General features: G+C 38.7%; 1 protein-coding gene across 1 annotated transcript in view; it reads left to right on the forward strand.

Annotated features, from left to right (window-relative positions):
* The first annotated feature begins 860 nt into the window (after positions 1–860).
* The window catches only part of EIF4E (eukaryotic translation initiation factor 4E), a 39,580-nt gene continuing 24,899 nt past the window's right edge, over positions 861–15,541 (forward strand). Inside the window, exon 1 of the mRNA XM_052641854.1 lies at positions 861–996. Coding sequence (XP_052497814.1) covers positions 979–996 — 18 coding nt within the window. The 5' untranslated portion in view covers positions 861–978. The remainder of the gene's footprint in view (positions 997–15,541) is intronic.

The following is a 15,541-nucleotide window of genomic DNA, read 5'->3' on the forward strand; positions in this document are numbered from 1 at the left end:
AGGCACTGACTAAGTCGCTTGCCTAACGAGAATGAGTCAACGTCAAGAGTCATAGTTGACCTAGCCTAACGACTCCTGACGGTCAGTCCAGGGCTTAGTCAGCGGGGGCCGGAGTGGCTTCCCTGGCTGGCACCTGGACTTGGGCTGTTTCCGTTCACGTTAAAGCAGAACAGTGGAAGCGAGAGGACACAACTTGCAAATCATTTTTACTTCCACTCAAGATTTAACCCTGAAGTCTTAATTTCAGGAGTTGAAACAGGAAAAGCTGTCGGGTGCATTCCCCCTCCCCCAACCTGTGGCAAGTGGGTACTGTGGGCGGTTCCGCCACCCCCTTTTCGCAGTGATGGCAATGAGTGACCACCAGTGTTAGCGGAGCCAAGGGACCGGGGAGGGTTGAATAATAGTTGCTCAAACAACTATTCTCCATCACCAACTCTTTTTAAAACTAAGAGAAAATGGTGAGAAGTCAAAAGAAAATTAAATAAACACACAGGCAACTCGTCCTAGGACCTCAACTAAGCAAATGAAGCCTTATTGAGCGTGCTGAGGCTTCGGTTCTCAACCTTCCGGGGAAGATGGGAGGACAGGGCGACAAAGGGCACAGTAGGCATGCCTGGCAGTAAGTGCGACAGCATCTATCCAGGCGGAAGACCAGAGGACTGAAAACCACCCTGCAGAACGCAAGTGTCCGCCGCTCCGAGAACCGCGAACCGTACCCATCGACCACGTGAACAGTTCTTTTTTTTTTTTTTTTAACTTCTTTGCCTAAAAGAAAAAAAAAAGGAGGGAGCGTGAGAGACTTCACTTCCCAGAAGCCTCTCGTTAAACACGCAGCCGCAGTCTTGCGCAGGCGCCGCCAGGGCCAAACGGATACGTCCGTCACGTGAACAGTAGCCGGCCAATCCGGTTTGAATCTCCTTTTTTTCCTCTCACCCCCCTCCCCCTTCAGGAGCGGTTGTGCGATCAGATCGATCTAAGATGGCGACTGTGGAACCGGTGAGTACTGCCTTTGGCCCCCACCCCCACCGGTCCCCGCGCTCGGTCTCCCTTCGGACTGGGGGACCCCGCGGGACGGCGTTCCCGGCGCGCATGCTACCCCTTGCCGCCCCCTCCCCCTCTTCTTGGGCCTGACCTCCCCGCGGACAACTGGGGGCGCCCCGGAGGTTGGCCGCTACGGCGTGTGGAGCACACGTTCTGGTGGGGGCCCGAGAGCTCGGGGAGAGGAGTGGGGGAGGGGCGGCGCGGCGCCTCCGGCGGAGCCTTGAGGGGGCCACGAGGATGGAGGGTGTTCGGGGCCCTGGGCTAGGGTTGTGGGAATTGTGTTTTCGGGATAGGAGGGCGCGGGGCCGGCTCCGAGCAGGCGTCGGGATCCGCAGGGAGGGTGGGCGGCGAGCCGGCCTGGAATGAGATGGAGGAGGGCGCCCCGGGGCAGCCTTTCCCTCTCTCCCTCCCGAGCCCCTCTCTAGCCCAGGGACTCGGGTGCGGCGCGCGTGCCGGGGTTCATTAGACCGGTGGGCCGGGAGGCCGGTGGGCTCGCGTTGCCAGAGGGTGGGTTGGGCGGGAGTGGTGCCGCGGCACGCGCGGAGAAGCTTCGACCTCGCCGAGGGGAGCCGAGAGGGGCGAGCGCATGTTACTCCAGCGCGTCGGAGAGTTGCCGGGGTTGGCGGCAGGGGAGGCGAGAAAGGTTTGGAGTGGGGAGGCGAACCCCGTGCTGCGCGGTAAACCTCTGAGAGGAGGATGAAAGTTGGGGGGTGGTTAGAAGGGGGACCACATTGTCCTCGCCCCTCCGTGCTCGAGACCGGGCTGTCATGGAGGAGGGAAGGGGGAGGAGCGAGGCCTACGGAGAGCTGCTGCCGGTCTGGTTGCCGGCCGGACCGGCTGCATTTCACACGCGCGTGTCTTCCATTCATTCATCCTTCCGCGCTGTGCGCACGCCTCAGAGAATGTGACTGGGTCTAGATCCGTCTGTTCTTCCGAGTCTTTATCGTCTGGAAGATATCACAGAGCAGTTTATTGGAAATAGAAACTTAACTTTTCGAGTTAATTTTCCATTTGATTTTCTCTTTATCCGTTCTACTGGTTTCCCTCCCAATTTAGGTACCATCTTAAACTTCTCTGAAGCAAGTTGATCCCAGAGCACAAAGTTACCGCTCAAAGGAGAGAGTATCTTTGTCATAGTTTGGTTTTGCCTACACTGGCTCACTAAAACTTCCAGGCTTATGTTGCCGTTTTAGGAATGTCGCCATCTAAGTGATAATTTAGAGGCGTAATACATTCACCAGAAAACCTTCGATATCTGGAACTAATTCCAGACCTTCCTTGCCAGATGTTTTCCGTATATCTTTAATGATAGTTTGTGATTTTGATAATGGCTTCCCAATTTGCTTTGACTCTTTAAAGACTTCTATAACTACTTTGAAAACGAGGTATAGAAAGGTCTGTAGAATACAAAAATGCTTATTTTTCATTACATTGATGTGAACTATCCTTAGCTTCCTGCCAGAGTTCAAGGCAGAAAGCTTGATTATTTCTTCTTTTATTGGTACCAGTATGCGTTTATTTTCCTGGAAATTAGATTGACTACAAAACTCTAAGTTGCTGATACAATTAACTGATTTTTAGCACATTGATGTTAAATAGCTAAACGATAAATATGTAAAACCTTAAACTTAAAACCTTTTAATGGGTTATGGTATTACTTACAACTCTTTTGCCCTCTGTACTAGCATCAGTTAAAAGCTTACAGCTGGTAGTAAGGGCAAGGCTAAACCCTCTAAACAAAACAATAATGTATTCTCTGAAGTTTCAGTAATATTTATTTAGGTCCTTTGGATTTTGCAAATCTATGCTATTTTGTTTCAACAGCAGGGAGCAAAACTACAAAGTGTTGAAGGAGTGTTTTCAGTCAGTAAATATTTATAGCCCCTGATATGTTTAGGAGTTTGTACCAGGTGCTCTTGAAGATACAAATTATACAAAATGGGATTCTATACCTTGTTCAGTGTAAACTTTTAGAAGCTTAATTTCTAATGATCCTGGTCAGTGATACAGTATAGTATTCCTTCTAGTTGCTGACCCTTGGGAGATTTGAACACTGCATTTAAATTTGGGGAGTAGGGAACATGAAAATCTGGTTTGTGAAAGTCGAGAGCCAGATTGAAACTATAGCAGTTTGAGGATGCTTGTAAAATACTTTAAAGGGTTCATTTTTAGTGTAAAAAATGCGTTTGTTTTTTTTTTTTTTTTAGTATTTTTAATGTACCCTTGTCCACAGATTAGTCGTTTAGAATTCTTTTTGGCAATTTTAAATAGTGGGTTTTTTTGTTTTTTTTTTAAGCAACTGAATAGTATTTGTTGCAATTGAAGTATCCCTGTAAAATCCTACCAAAAAGTGTGTTTATTCATTGCTATTTCAGTTAGCTTGTGAGTTTCCTTATTCCTTTTTCGTTGGGCATAATCATAAGCACCTAAAGACTCATAGGTTTTTCCTGCTTGTCCCACCTTGGTTGGCATTTGGGGAATTTTTGTCTCTGAAAGTTATGTAAAATATCAGTCATTGTCAATTTGATATTATGTGATTATCAAGTGTGTGTATGTGAGATCAGTTAAATTAAGATGTGTCTTAATGAATCTAAAAAACATGATAAAAATGAACTTACTTTCAAAACAGGAATGGACTCGCACACATAGAAAACAAATTTATGGTTACCAAAGGGGAAAGGGAGGAGGATGGGATAAATTTGGGATTAACAGAAACACACCATGATACATAAAATAGAGCACAGGGACCTGCTTTATAACGCAGGGAACTATATTCGGTGCCTTTTAATAACTATAACGAAAAAGAAGGTAAATGTATAAATGTGTGTGTGTATAGATTTAAAACTTTGCCAGTATACCTCAAATTAGCACAACTTTGTTAATCAACTATACTTAAAAAAAAAAAAAACAACACACACCCACGACAGAACACAGTTCACTTCAGTTGCTCAGTCGTTTTGGACTCTTTGCCAGCCAATGAATCGCAGCACCTCAGGCCTCCCTGTCCATCACCAACTCCCGGAGTTCACTCAGACTCCCATCCATCGAGTCAGTGATGCCATCCAGCTAAGTCATCCTCGGTCGTCCCCTTCTCCTGCCCCCAATCCCTCCCGGCATCAGAGACTTTTCCAATGAGTCAACTCTTTGCATGAGGTGGCCAAAGTGCTGGAGTTTCAGCTTTAGCATCATTCCTTCCAAAGAAATCCCAGGGTTGATCTCCTTCAGAAAGGACTGGTTGGATCTCCTTGCAGTCCAAGGGACTCTCAAGAGTCTTCTCCAACACCACAGTTCAAAAGCACGACAGAACACAGGGACACACAGAAGGATACTGAATGATAATAAATTTGTTAAGAAGGTTGATAGGCAAATTAAAGGAACCATTTCTCTTAACAGGTACTGTGGGAAAACTTTGAACAATACTCTCCTGTTACTCTGTTGGCATTTGAATTATGGCCAGGTCAGAATTAGAGCTTGTGAGTAGATCAAAGTTAGATTTAATATCAGTTGATAAAAATGGCAGGCCATCTTGCCTCCAGTGGGACATTGTTTTGGTAGCTTTTATCTTCGTTCTGTTTTCTTCATTATTGGGTTGTTTTTTTTGACTTGTAATTCTTTTAAAGATAAGATATTTTTATTTCTTTAGTTAAACTTAAGGTATATAATTTTACATGCTTTTACATTGTGTCTTTTCAATTTTTTTAAACTATACCTTAGTTTCATAGGTGGAATCCACTTGGACAGTCAGCTAATCTAATGTTTCCTTTTTATCCCTTAGAAACATGTTTTGCAGAGAGTTTATAAAAAGTAAATCTGAAATTCATGTGGCAAATATGTTATATAAGGTGATGTTTTTTGCTAAACAAAGACTATTGACAAGCAGATCTTGCATATTAATATGGGTGTTTTTGTTTTAAGAAAACATAGTGTTATCAGAGTTCATTCATCAGTCAAAGAAACTTGGTTCTAGTGTTTATATTTTACATTTTACTTTGTTTTTTACTCTGAATTAATATTATGCCTGATTATTTGACTTAGAGAAGTCCAGCTTAGAAACAGATATAGTTTGCACTCCAAAGTTGCAGAGAATAAGATGTTTAATGAATTATGTAACCATAATCCAGGTTGGATAGAAAACTCTACACACAAAAAAAATGTTTGTTAAGTATTCTATTTAATTTATATGAGACTAAGAATATAGAAGTACCTGCAGTCCTGGATGTAACAAGGAACCTGTGAAGTAGTAGTTATAGCAATGGTAATTTCTTCCTCTCCTTCTCTGCTTCTATTGGAAATTTTCTTGCTGTTTTGGAGTTGCTCCATCTTTGTCATAGAGAATTTTTTGAGACGTGGAAATGAGCCTGAATTTACAGTTTAATTTTAATATCTATGTGACCTTGAAATTTCTAAGGCTAGCTGAAAAATGGGAATAAGATAGTGATTTTGATTTTCAAATACAATACTCAGAGATGACAATTTGTCAGTTACGAAGAACTAGATAAAGTTAATATTCCATCGATGTGCTGCATGCAGGTGTATTCATGCATGGGTATGCTTACCTTTTCATCTCTGCTACGAGATTCACATAGCTGACTTTATTTTTCTTTTCTTTGCCATTATTCAGAAATACAAAACTTATTACCCATTCAGTATCTTCTCTTTACAGTAAAAATCAGCAGTGTTCTCTTTAAAAGTTCCTATATGTGTCTAGAGAAAAAAGATGACTTTTGTCTCTTAAGTACTATGTAGTCATTTCTAGTCTTTTACTTCTAGAACCTGAGAATGTGATCAGAAAAATAAGATTTTTTTTTCCCCCAGTTGGAGCTTTTGATACATCTTTCATAGAAACAGTGGGAAGCTGTAGTTTTTGCTCACTGTGTTCACTAAGAGTCTGTGGAATTATAACAGATCTAACCAGCTTTGCATTTCCAGGGCTACAGATTTAAAGTTCTAAGCAACTGACTTAATAGAAATGTTCTTTTAAATAATAGTCTGTAATAGTGAACTTTAACTTAAGCAATCTTTATAGCTTAATAGTTAACACAGCACTTACTGTATGTCAGGCATCTTACTAAGTGCTTTACATATATTCATTTAATTTTTTAGCAGCCTTATGAGGTAGGTATTATTCTTATTTCACAGGTAAGGAAACCAAGGCATGGAGAGATGAAGTAACTTTGTGTGACTAACTTCCCCAAGATCGCACAGCTAAATAAGTGGTGGGGTGGAGTTCAAACTAAAGCAGCCAAGTTCCAGAGTGTGTTAAACGTGACACTGTCTTTCCAACAGGCATATAATGCGTGTTCCTTGTGTGACTTGGAATGATTAATTTGATAAACTTAATAGATATTTTGCTACAGCTCTAAAAGAAAATATGTGGACGTTTGTTTTTAGTTTCTGTTGTACCACAGTGTTTGCTGATATTCAAAGTATAGAATCTTAAGGAAATAGCAACGTGTCCAAAGTCTGAGGACTAAACAAGTTAGTTATACTGTTCATTCTTCAGTAAATGGTCTAGGACTTTGTGGGTTGATTTCTAAAGAAAGGGAATGATCTCTTCCCTTCTCCCCCTTCTGATTTGATTTCTGGACCTTGTCAATTCAAATGATTTGATAGGTGAAATATTTTGCTAGTTGAAACAGTATAGTAAAATTTTTTTTTAATTTGCAAATATAAAATCTGTTCTCAGCTACCTTTGTACTTTTAGTAATTTTGGTGAAAGGTCTGGCAAAGAGTTAAGCAGTTGTTTTGAAAAAGGTTCAGTTATAATATGTTACTCATCTTAAAAGTTGAATTATTTGGTGGAGGTGGTAGTAATATGGCTAAGATTTCTCTGAGTAATCTTTGCAGCAAATTCTTTGCAGTAATCTATAAAGCTAAAATTTCTTTAGTTATGTATTTTAAACTTGTTACTGTAAAATGCTGTGCTTATTACAGTCAATAAGAATTTAATATTTATGTGAACTAAAAAATTGTTATAAAAAATTCTTATGGGGTTTTCCATGGGTCATCTTAGGATAACAGTTTATGTAACCACAAAGTCTGATAACTTAAAGTATTAACTAAGGCAAGAAATACTTCAGTAGAGAGAAAATATACATATTTTCTTGTAGTTTTTAATAAATTTTAATATGTGGATAAATACTTTTTATTGGTGAGATATTCACATTTCAAGTAACTAAAAAAAAAAATTTCTGCCAGGGTCACATAGTTCCTAAGTGAGAGTGCTGGAACTCAAACCCAGGTTCTGTCTACAAGCTTTATTACTGCACTTAGAAAAAACAAACTAAAATTCAACCAACACTCAGAAGTCCAACTCTTTACCTTCAGGAAAAACTCCTACCTTAATGATAGAATTGATTCATAGGTCACACACAAATAAACATAAAATCAAATCTGAAAGGATGTATGGGTGGTGGCATGATGGGATTATGAGTGATACAATTTATTTTTTTGTTTTGAACTTGTACAACTTGTATTCTCAAACAGTATTAGTAAAATCACCCTTGGATCTTGATTTATAGTTAATGTTATTTTAGCTTTTTTAATTACTTTTTCCTTAAAGGTGATGGATCCTTTTAGCAGTCTGCTGGAGCCTGTGACCTCATTATCAGAATATTGTTTTTAAATGCATTAAATAAAATATTAATACTTAGGATTACAAAGGAAAATAATTGAAGTACAGTAAGGATTAAAAGCGTTAACATGAAACATTAAGGATGTGCCTGGCACAGGCCAAGTCCTGTCTTACTGGTGTGGAAAACCTATCTCCTATTCTTTCCAACCACCTAGTTCTCTCCAAAGCATTCAGATGTTAACTGGCTTTTTTGAAGATTCTTCTGAAAAAATGCTGTCCAGGAGAATTTTCTGTGATGATCAAAGATTCTATATTTGTGCTTCCAATACAGTAGCCACTAGCTGCACTGTTCAGCCCTTGAAATAAAACTAATCCAACAAAGAAATGATTTTTAAACTTTAAATGTAATTTTTAAATTTTTAAATGTAATTTTTAAATTAAATGTAATTTAATTCCATATGTAGTAAATGGATACTGAATTGGACAGTGGCTCTGGAATCTAGATATATCCTGGTTTATACAAGGATATATTGTATTACATATTGTATTACACATACTGTATTACAACTTTGTAAGGAATAATGATACAACAAATGTCAGTTTCGTTCGGCAAGTTATTGTTTAATTTTATTCTAGGAAGACATCTTTCTAATTTTTCTTCTATATTCAACTTGCAAAGATAATTATTTGGTCTTGACAAAATTGTCAGATGATCTTGTTTTGCTGTTTAAGAAAATATGTATGTGAATAGCCAGTTGTTGTTTACATTGTCCACAAATCAATTTTTGTACAAAAGAGTATGCAATGAGGTTTGTTCAGGCTGTTCCCATCCAGATGGATCACTTCTAGGGGCAACCAGCAAGGTCAGTTCATATCTTTCTGTGGAGATTTGTATATTCAGTGTCCCTCCCACCCTCACCCCAGATTTCCATCCAAGGATCCAATCAACTGGTCATATTTTGGAGGGCTCTCTGCTTTGCCATTTTATTTAAGGGACTTGAACATCTGTAGATTTTGGTATCTTAGAGGGTCCTGGAACCTATCTGCCACAGATACTGAAGGATATATATATATATATATATATATATATATACTATATTATATATATACACAAGCAAATGTGATATTGACCCTTGAACAACCTGGATTGGAAATGTGGGGCTTCACTTATGTATGGATTTTTTTATTTCACTAAATGCTTTCTATGATACTACATGATCTGCAGTTGAGTCCACAAATGCCAGGTTTTGGCTGAGAAGAGCTGTGTAAAGTTGTGTGTGGATTTTTGACTGTATGGGGTCAGTACCCCTACATTGTTGAAGGGTCAACTGTATATCCTTTACAAAAAATAAGTGATAGCCAACTCCATACACTATTCTGGCCTCTTGTGTTTTTAACTTACTATGTCTTTTAGAGCATTTCATATCAACAATCAAGTTTTCTTTTTTTTTTCTGATGATGTAACATGGTTTGATGTTAAAACATTATATTGAGGAACACTTCTTGGGGTCCAATTAAGGCATATAAGTATATCAAAGTATATAATCCTGAATTGATTATAAGAAGGAATGTGATTGTTAATTTGGGGATGAATTATAGTACCATTTGTGTTTATTGGTTGGGCCGTGTTATCCATACCAGGTAAACTGAGGACTAGGTGATAAATTGAATAGTTAGAAAGGTCGGGGAAGTGAAGTGAAGTCGCTTAGTCGTGTCCAACTCTTTGCGACCCCATGGACTGTAGCCTACCATGCTTCTCTGTCCATGGGATTTTTCACTGGGTCTCCTGCATTGTAGGCAGACGCTTTAGCATCTGAGCCACCAGGGTAACTACTGTGATTATTTGAGAAAGGCAATATAAAATTCAAAGGTGTGGAAGATTGTTAGAGTTATGCCCCCTAAAGAATCATAACCTCCCTGTATCTGTGTAATCATACTTTTGAGGAGTCTACAGCTCCCCCCCTGTCATACACACACATCCCTTACCTCTCACCCTAATTCTATCCCCAGTTTAGCCATGTAACTTACTTTGGAATTCCAACCATTTGCTAGTTAAGTGCTGTGATGAATAACTCTTACCTGTATTCTATACGTGAGGTAGTATATCTGTAGAGTGAATGTTTTGGCAACATAAAGCACTTCTATTACGGCAGTTGGCTATCAGGGTACATTTTTTTTCTTTTTAGAACTCCTTTCTAACTGAGATATTTATGTGTAGAAAAATACACACATGTCTGTAAGTTTTAGAGTAATGAACTGAAGACCCATCATGTAAGACATCATCAGTGCTTCAGCTTCCCTACTCCATGGTCACATTTCATTTCTCTACCTCCTCACCTACTCACTCTCCTGACTTTCATGTTAATCATTTCCTTGATTTTTTTGAACAGTCTAATTATCTTTAGAGTTTAATATTCAGTCTGTGTATCTTTCAGCTGTTTTAATTTTGAAAAACTAAAGACTTAGATGATGTATCAGGAAAGCACAGTATTGCTACTGTAGTTGAATACACCTTCTGGGTTATAGCTTGGTTTCAACTTACTGAAATTTCTACTAGAGTTCCTTTTGGGAATACCAATGGGTAAGATTATGTTCTGGGAAACACAGGACTCTATAGTTACCTGGTGGGGCTGTGAAATGGGCCAGGCAGAGAACCTTCAGTTAAGAAAGAGGTCTCTTGGAATGAGTTGTTCTGTATTTAAGAGTAGGTTAACTTTGGTGTCAAATCCTTAGCTGTTCCAGGGAGTAGGGCACAAAAGAAGGGGAGAAGGAGCTTTGTTAGCCTGTGTTTTAAGTTGAGTTAAGTGTATATAGACACCCAGGTCAGACACATGTCAATCTGTTTTTTAATAGAAGGTAGCATAGTAAGTAAGCCCTTTGGTCATAACAGATGCAAGATGAATGTAGCCTGAATCCCACTGCTCCGGTCTAGACTGTTGTTCTCTATATCTGGTGCACACCTGTCTTGCTTGGATCCCTTTTGACTACGTTCTTGATTTGTCCTCATGACTTCTGTGTTGCAACCCTCCGTTTGCCGAATCTCTTTGCTTCCTCGGATTATGGTTACTTGTTTCACTATGGTGGATCACATCTTCCAGAAAATTTTTGAGAAAAGGTGCATGAGAAAGATTTTTGAAACCATGCATATTGAACATGTAGTTTGGCTGGGTGTAGTCTTTTCTTCAGAATTTTTAAGTCCCATGGTCATTTTCTCTTATAATTGTTAACTCAGGAATCATTCTGATGACTTTTTTTTTTTTTACCGTGACCAGTTCCCTTTCTGTTCACCAAAAACTTGTTGAGTTTCCTTGTCCCCATTTCACAGTGACATACTTTCGTATGAATATTATCTGTTGTGCTGGGTGCTCACTGAACTTTTTAAATATAGCAACTCATATCCATCTCTTCTGAGAGATCTATTGGTGATTTTCCTATGCCCTTTTTCTCTTTGAAAGAGTAAATTATATATTGGAGTCACTGAGTCGTTCATGTCTGCATGCTCTTGTGTGCTCTCTAAATTAAATCTAAATTTTGCTCTCATTTCCCATCTCTTTTTGTTTTGTTTTCTGTGTGTGCTTAGTCGCTCAGTCGTGTCCAACTCTTTGCGACCCCACCAGGCTCCTCCATCTATGGGATTCTCCAGGCAAGAATGCTGGAGTGGGTTGCCATTTCCTTCTCCAGGCGATCATCCCGACCCAGGGATCAAACCCCAGTCTCCTGCATTGCATGTGGATTCTTTACCATCTGAGCCTCCAGGGAAGCCCTGAAATGGAAGTAGAGGCATAAAACATAAGAGACTCTCATCCTTACTCATAAGTGAAATCGGAATTAAAACTACATTGAGATACCATTTTTCTATCATTAAATGGGGAAACTCTGAAATATAATTTTTATTGTACCCATATATCCAGTCCGGTGATAGTGGGTTGCCATGCCTCTCCTCCAAGGGATCTCCCCAGTCTAGCAATTGGAACTGCATCTGTTGTGTCTCCTGCATTGGCAGGCAGGGTCTTTACCACTTCCAACCTTTTCTGTCTCATAATTTAAATTTCCAGATGTTCTCTCTCTCTCTGATCTTCTGAATGCTCATTTTTAGCTTCCTGGAATAACTGTATGCGTGCACAATCTTAACTTTTGGAGGACGTATATAGGTACATATTTTTAAAGGCATGCTCTATCTATCCCTGGCTATTTTCTCCGAGTTGCTTTTTTTCTTTTTATTCAACTCATGGCAACAATCCTAGGGACTTGGATTGGTTGGGTGGGGCTGGGGATGGAGAGACCTAGTTATTTCTGAAACAGCTTTCACTGGATTCTTTTTATTTATTTTTGGCTATGCTGGGTCTTTGTTGCTGCACATGGGCTTTCTCTAGTTGCAGTAAGTGGGGGCTGCTCTTTGTTGTGGGGTGCAGGCTACTCATTGATATGACTTCTCTTGTGGAGCACAGGTTCTAGGCCCACAGACTTCAGTAGTTGGGGTACACGGTTGCCACGCGGCATGTGGGATCTCCCCGGACCAGGGATTGAACCGGTGTTCATTCGTTGCAAGGCAGATTCTTAACCATTGGACCACCAGGGAAGCCCTCACCAAATTCTTTTTAATTTACTCCCTTCACTCCAACTTATAAAGGTGCTGCCAGGAGACTTTAAGGTGTATATTGATAGTTATCACTTGTCCATCTATATTCCACTTTCCTTTTTTTTTTTTCTGATGTTCTCCCCGTGATTGTGGACCTTTTTTTTTTTTTTTTTTAAATTCACTGTAGTTTTAGTGCAGTTTTGACTGGGAACAAAATTAGAATCGTTTATTTATTCAAACATTTAAGTGCTTATATGTGCTACGCACTCTTGAGTGCTTAACTCAGCTCTCCCTTAACCTACGAGATACTGGATTACTGAATAGAAAAGAAATAACTAATACTTACTATGACATTTAAAAAGTAACTTGTTGCATTCTGATTATAGAATATAATGTTAACAATTTTTCTATATAACTGAGCCAAAAATGCCAGGAATAATAACAAACCTAGGAAGTTCTTTGCAGCAATCATATGCTCAAATACCGGAGTCTTTAAGTGCCTAGAAATTATAAATCCTAACAGTTTGCAGGATTCATAAATAAAGTGAGAAATACAGTAGAGGACTTTAATAAGTGAAGAATCATAATTTTCTTTTCGAAGAGTTACTGTTGGAAAGATGTTATTTTTTCCTAAAGTTAATGTGTACATTCCGTATAAACTGAATGAAAATATTTGCTAGTGCAGTGGAAGCTACACTTGATGCTGGGGTTCACAAGCTCGCCTTAGGGCTGCTTTCTTGTGTGGCCTGCTAACTAAGAATGGTTTTTATTTCACAAGATTGTAAAATAAAACAATGAATAAGTGATCAGATTCCCAGCCTAAAATATTTACTCTCTGGCCATTTAAAGAAAAAGTTTGTAAGTTTATTTGAAAGAATAAACAAATGAAAATGGCAGTAAATTTTTGAAAAAGAGGAGAAGAGGGGAGAGAAGAATGTCCCCTGCAAGGAGAAAAACCATTCAACAAAGGTACTTTGAAAAATGTGATGTTGGTGCAAATGGGGAACTGACATCTCTGGAGCAGACTGAGCAGTCCAGAAGTAGACACTATATGTATTTGGGCTTCAGTATTAATTTTGTCATAATAAATTTGGAACATTTAGATATGTATGAAGAAAAAAATAGTCTGTAATCCTAACAATATGTTCTCTGGTTTACTTGTTTGTGGGCTCTCCCCACCCCCCATCCCCATCATGGCTCTCTTTTTGCCTTTTCCTATTCCTTTGACTTTTTTTTAGAGCAATTTTAAGTTCACTACAAAATTGAAAGGAATGTCCAAAGGGTTCTGACATATCTTCTGCCCCAACATGCACAGTCTCCCCTGCAATCAGCGTTCCACGCCAGAGTGGTACATTTGTTAACATTGAATGAACCTACACTGACACATCATTAGTACCTGAAGACTGTAGTTGACATCAGGATTCACTCTTATTGTTGCACATTCTGTAGGTTTGGACACTTGACCTAACCCATTTACCATTATAGTTTCATACAGATTGTTTCACTGCCCAGAAGTGTTCTGTTTATCCCTCCCTCCTCCACAACCCTTACCAACTACAAATCTTTTTACTATCCTTTGTCTTTCGCAGGAATATAGTTGTTATCATATAGTTGTTAAACAGTATGTACCCTTTAAGGATCCTTTCACTTAATAATATGCATTTAAGATTCCTCCATGTCTTTTCACAGCTTGGTATCTTATTTTCTTATTGTAGAATAATATTCTATTGTCTGAAGGTATCACAATGTATTTGGGACTTGTTAAATTTAAACAGTGGCTCCCAGCCCCCTAAAAGTAAAATTCTGTTTATTCAGTCCTGAAATCTTTTTCCACATTTATGTTAGCATAAATTTTATTTATGTTAGCATTTTAAAGTGATTTTTCCAAACTAGTATCATATATCATAAACACTGTGATTTATCTGTTACCTTTGGTTGTATCTTTTTTGGCTCTAGTTTTGCTTACTAATATATAAAGCTCCTATTATCCTGAGAGTTCCTTTGAATAAATACAGAATTAAAAGTATGACTGGGTTAAAGATTATAGATGTTTTTATATTTGGAAGTTTGGGTGGTTCATGAAGTGGAAGGATATAACCAAACTCTCTAACCTGGGGACATTTGAAACAGTGATTACATTACCTGGTTTTTTAATTTTTAAAGAAATACAGGTTACTTCTTTGGAAAGATGATTCAGATACTCAGAATAAAAGGATAAATCTAATACTCTTATTAAAACCATAGTTTTAGTAAGGAATTTTAACGTTGAAATTTAAAATTTTACTATTTAGCATTCAGTTCAGTCGCTCAGTCGTGTCCAACTCTTTGCGACTCCATGGACTGCAGCATGCCAGGCCTCCCTGTCCATCACCAGCTCCTGGAGTTTACACAAAGCTATATCCCCTTGCTATTTAGCATTATCGAATTTAAAATTAACGCATGGAATTTAAAAAGAATTCAACTGCTTGTTTAACTATGACATGTTAAAATTGATCATTTAAACTAACATTTAATCAGTATTGTTACATTTGAGTAACGCTTTTCAAATTAAAAGAAATAAAGTTTTAAAAAAATCTTTTTACTTATTTTTTGCTGTGCTGGATCTTCATTGCTGTGTGCGGGCTTCCTCTAGTTGCAACTTGTGAGGGCTCCTTTCCAGTTGCAGTGCTCAGGCTTCTCCTTGCAGTGGCTACTCTTATTCTAGGGCGTGCATACGCAGGCTCAGTAGTTGTAGCTCATGGTCTCTAGAGCACGGGCTCTCAGTAGTTGTGGCACATGGGCTTAGTTGCCCCGTGAGATGTGAACTGTCCCTAGACTAGAGATAGAACCTGTGTCTACTGTCTTGGCAGGTGGATCCCCAGGGATGTCCAGGAATAAAGTTTAAAAGAAGCAGCGGTTAAATTCTTTATACTGTTTGCCTTTCAAATTATAATTTAAAAACTTTAAAGAATGAATGAAATATAAATTATTACATTACTGGAACCAGTATAATTTTGTGCCGTGTAGGTGCATGTCCTAACATTTTAATATTACTGATTTATTTGAAGCACTAATTTTTACTTTTATATAATGTTCAACTTACATAAATTTCTGCATAGCTATTTTTAAGTTTGTCTTGAATTGGAAGATTGGTATTGATATATACACTACTATGTATAAACTAGATAACTAGTGAGAACCTACTGGATAGAACAGGAAATTCATTGCTCTTTGACAACTTGATTGGAAAATCCAAAAGAGAGAGGATATATATGTATATGTATAGCTGGTTCTGCTTATACATATATCCCTTCTTTTTTAGACAGATTTTATTTTCTTGGGCTCCAAAATCACTGTGGATGGTGACT

Source organism: Budorcas taxicolor, chromosome 6 (assembly GCF_023091745.1).
Source record: "Budorcas taxicolor isolate Tak-1 chromosome 6, Takin1.1, whole genome shotgun sequence".
Lineage (NCBI taxonomy): Eukaryota > Metazoa > Chordata > Mammalia > Artiodactyla > Bovidae > Budorcas > Budorcas taxicolor.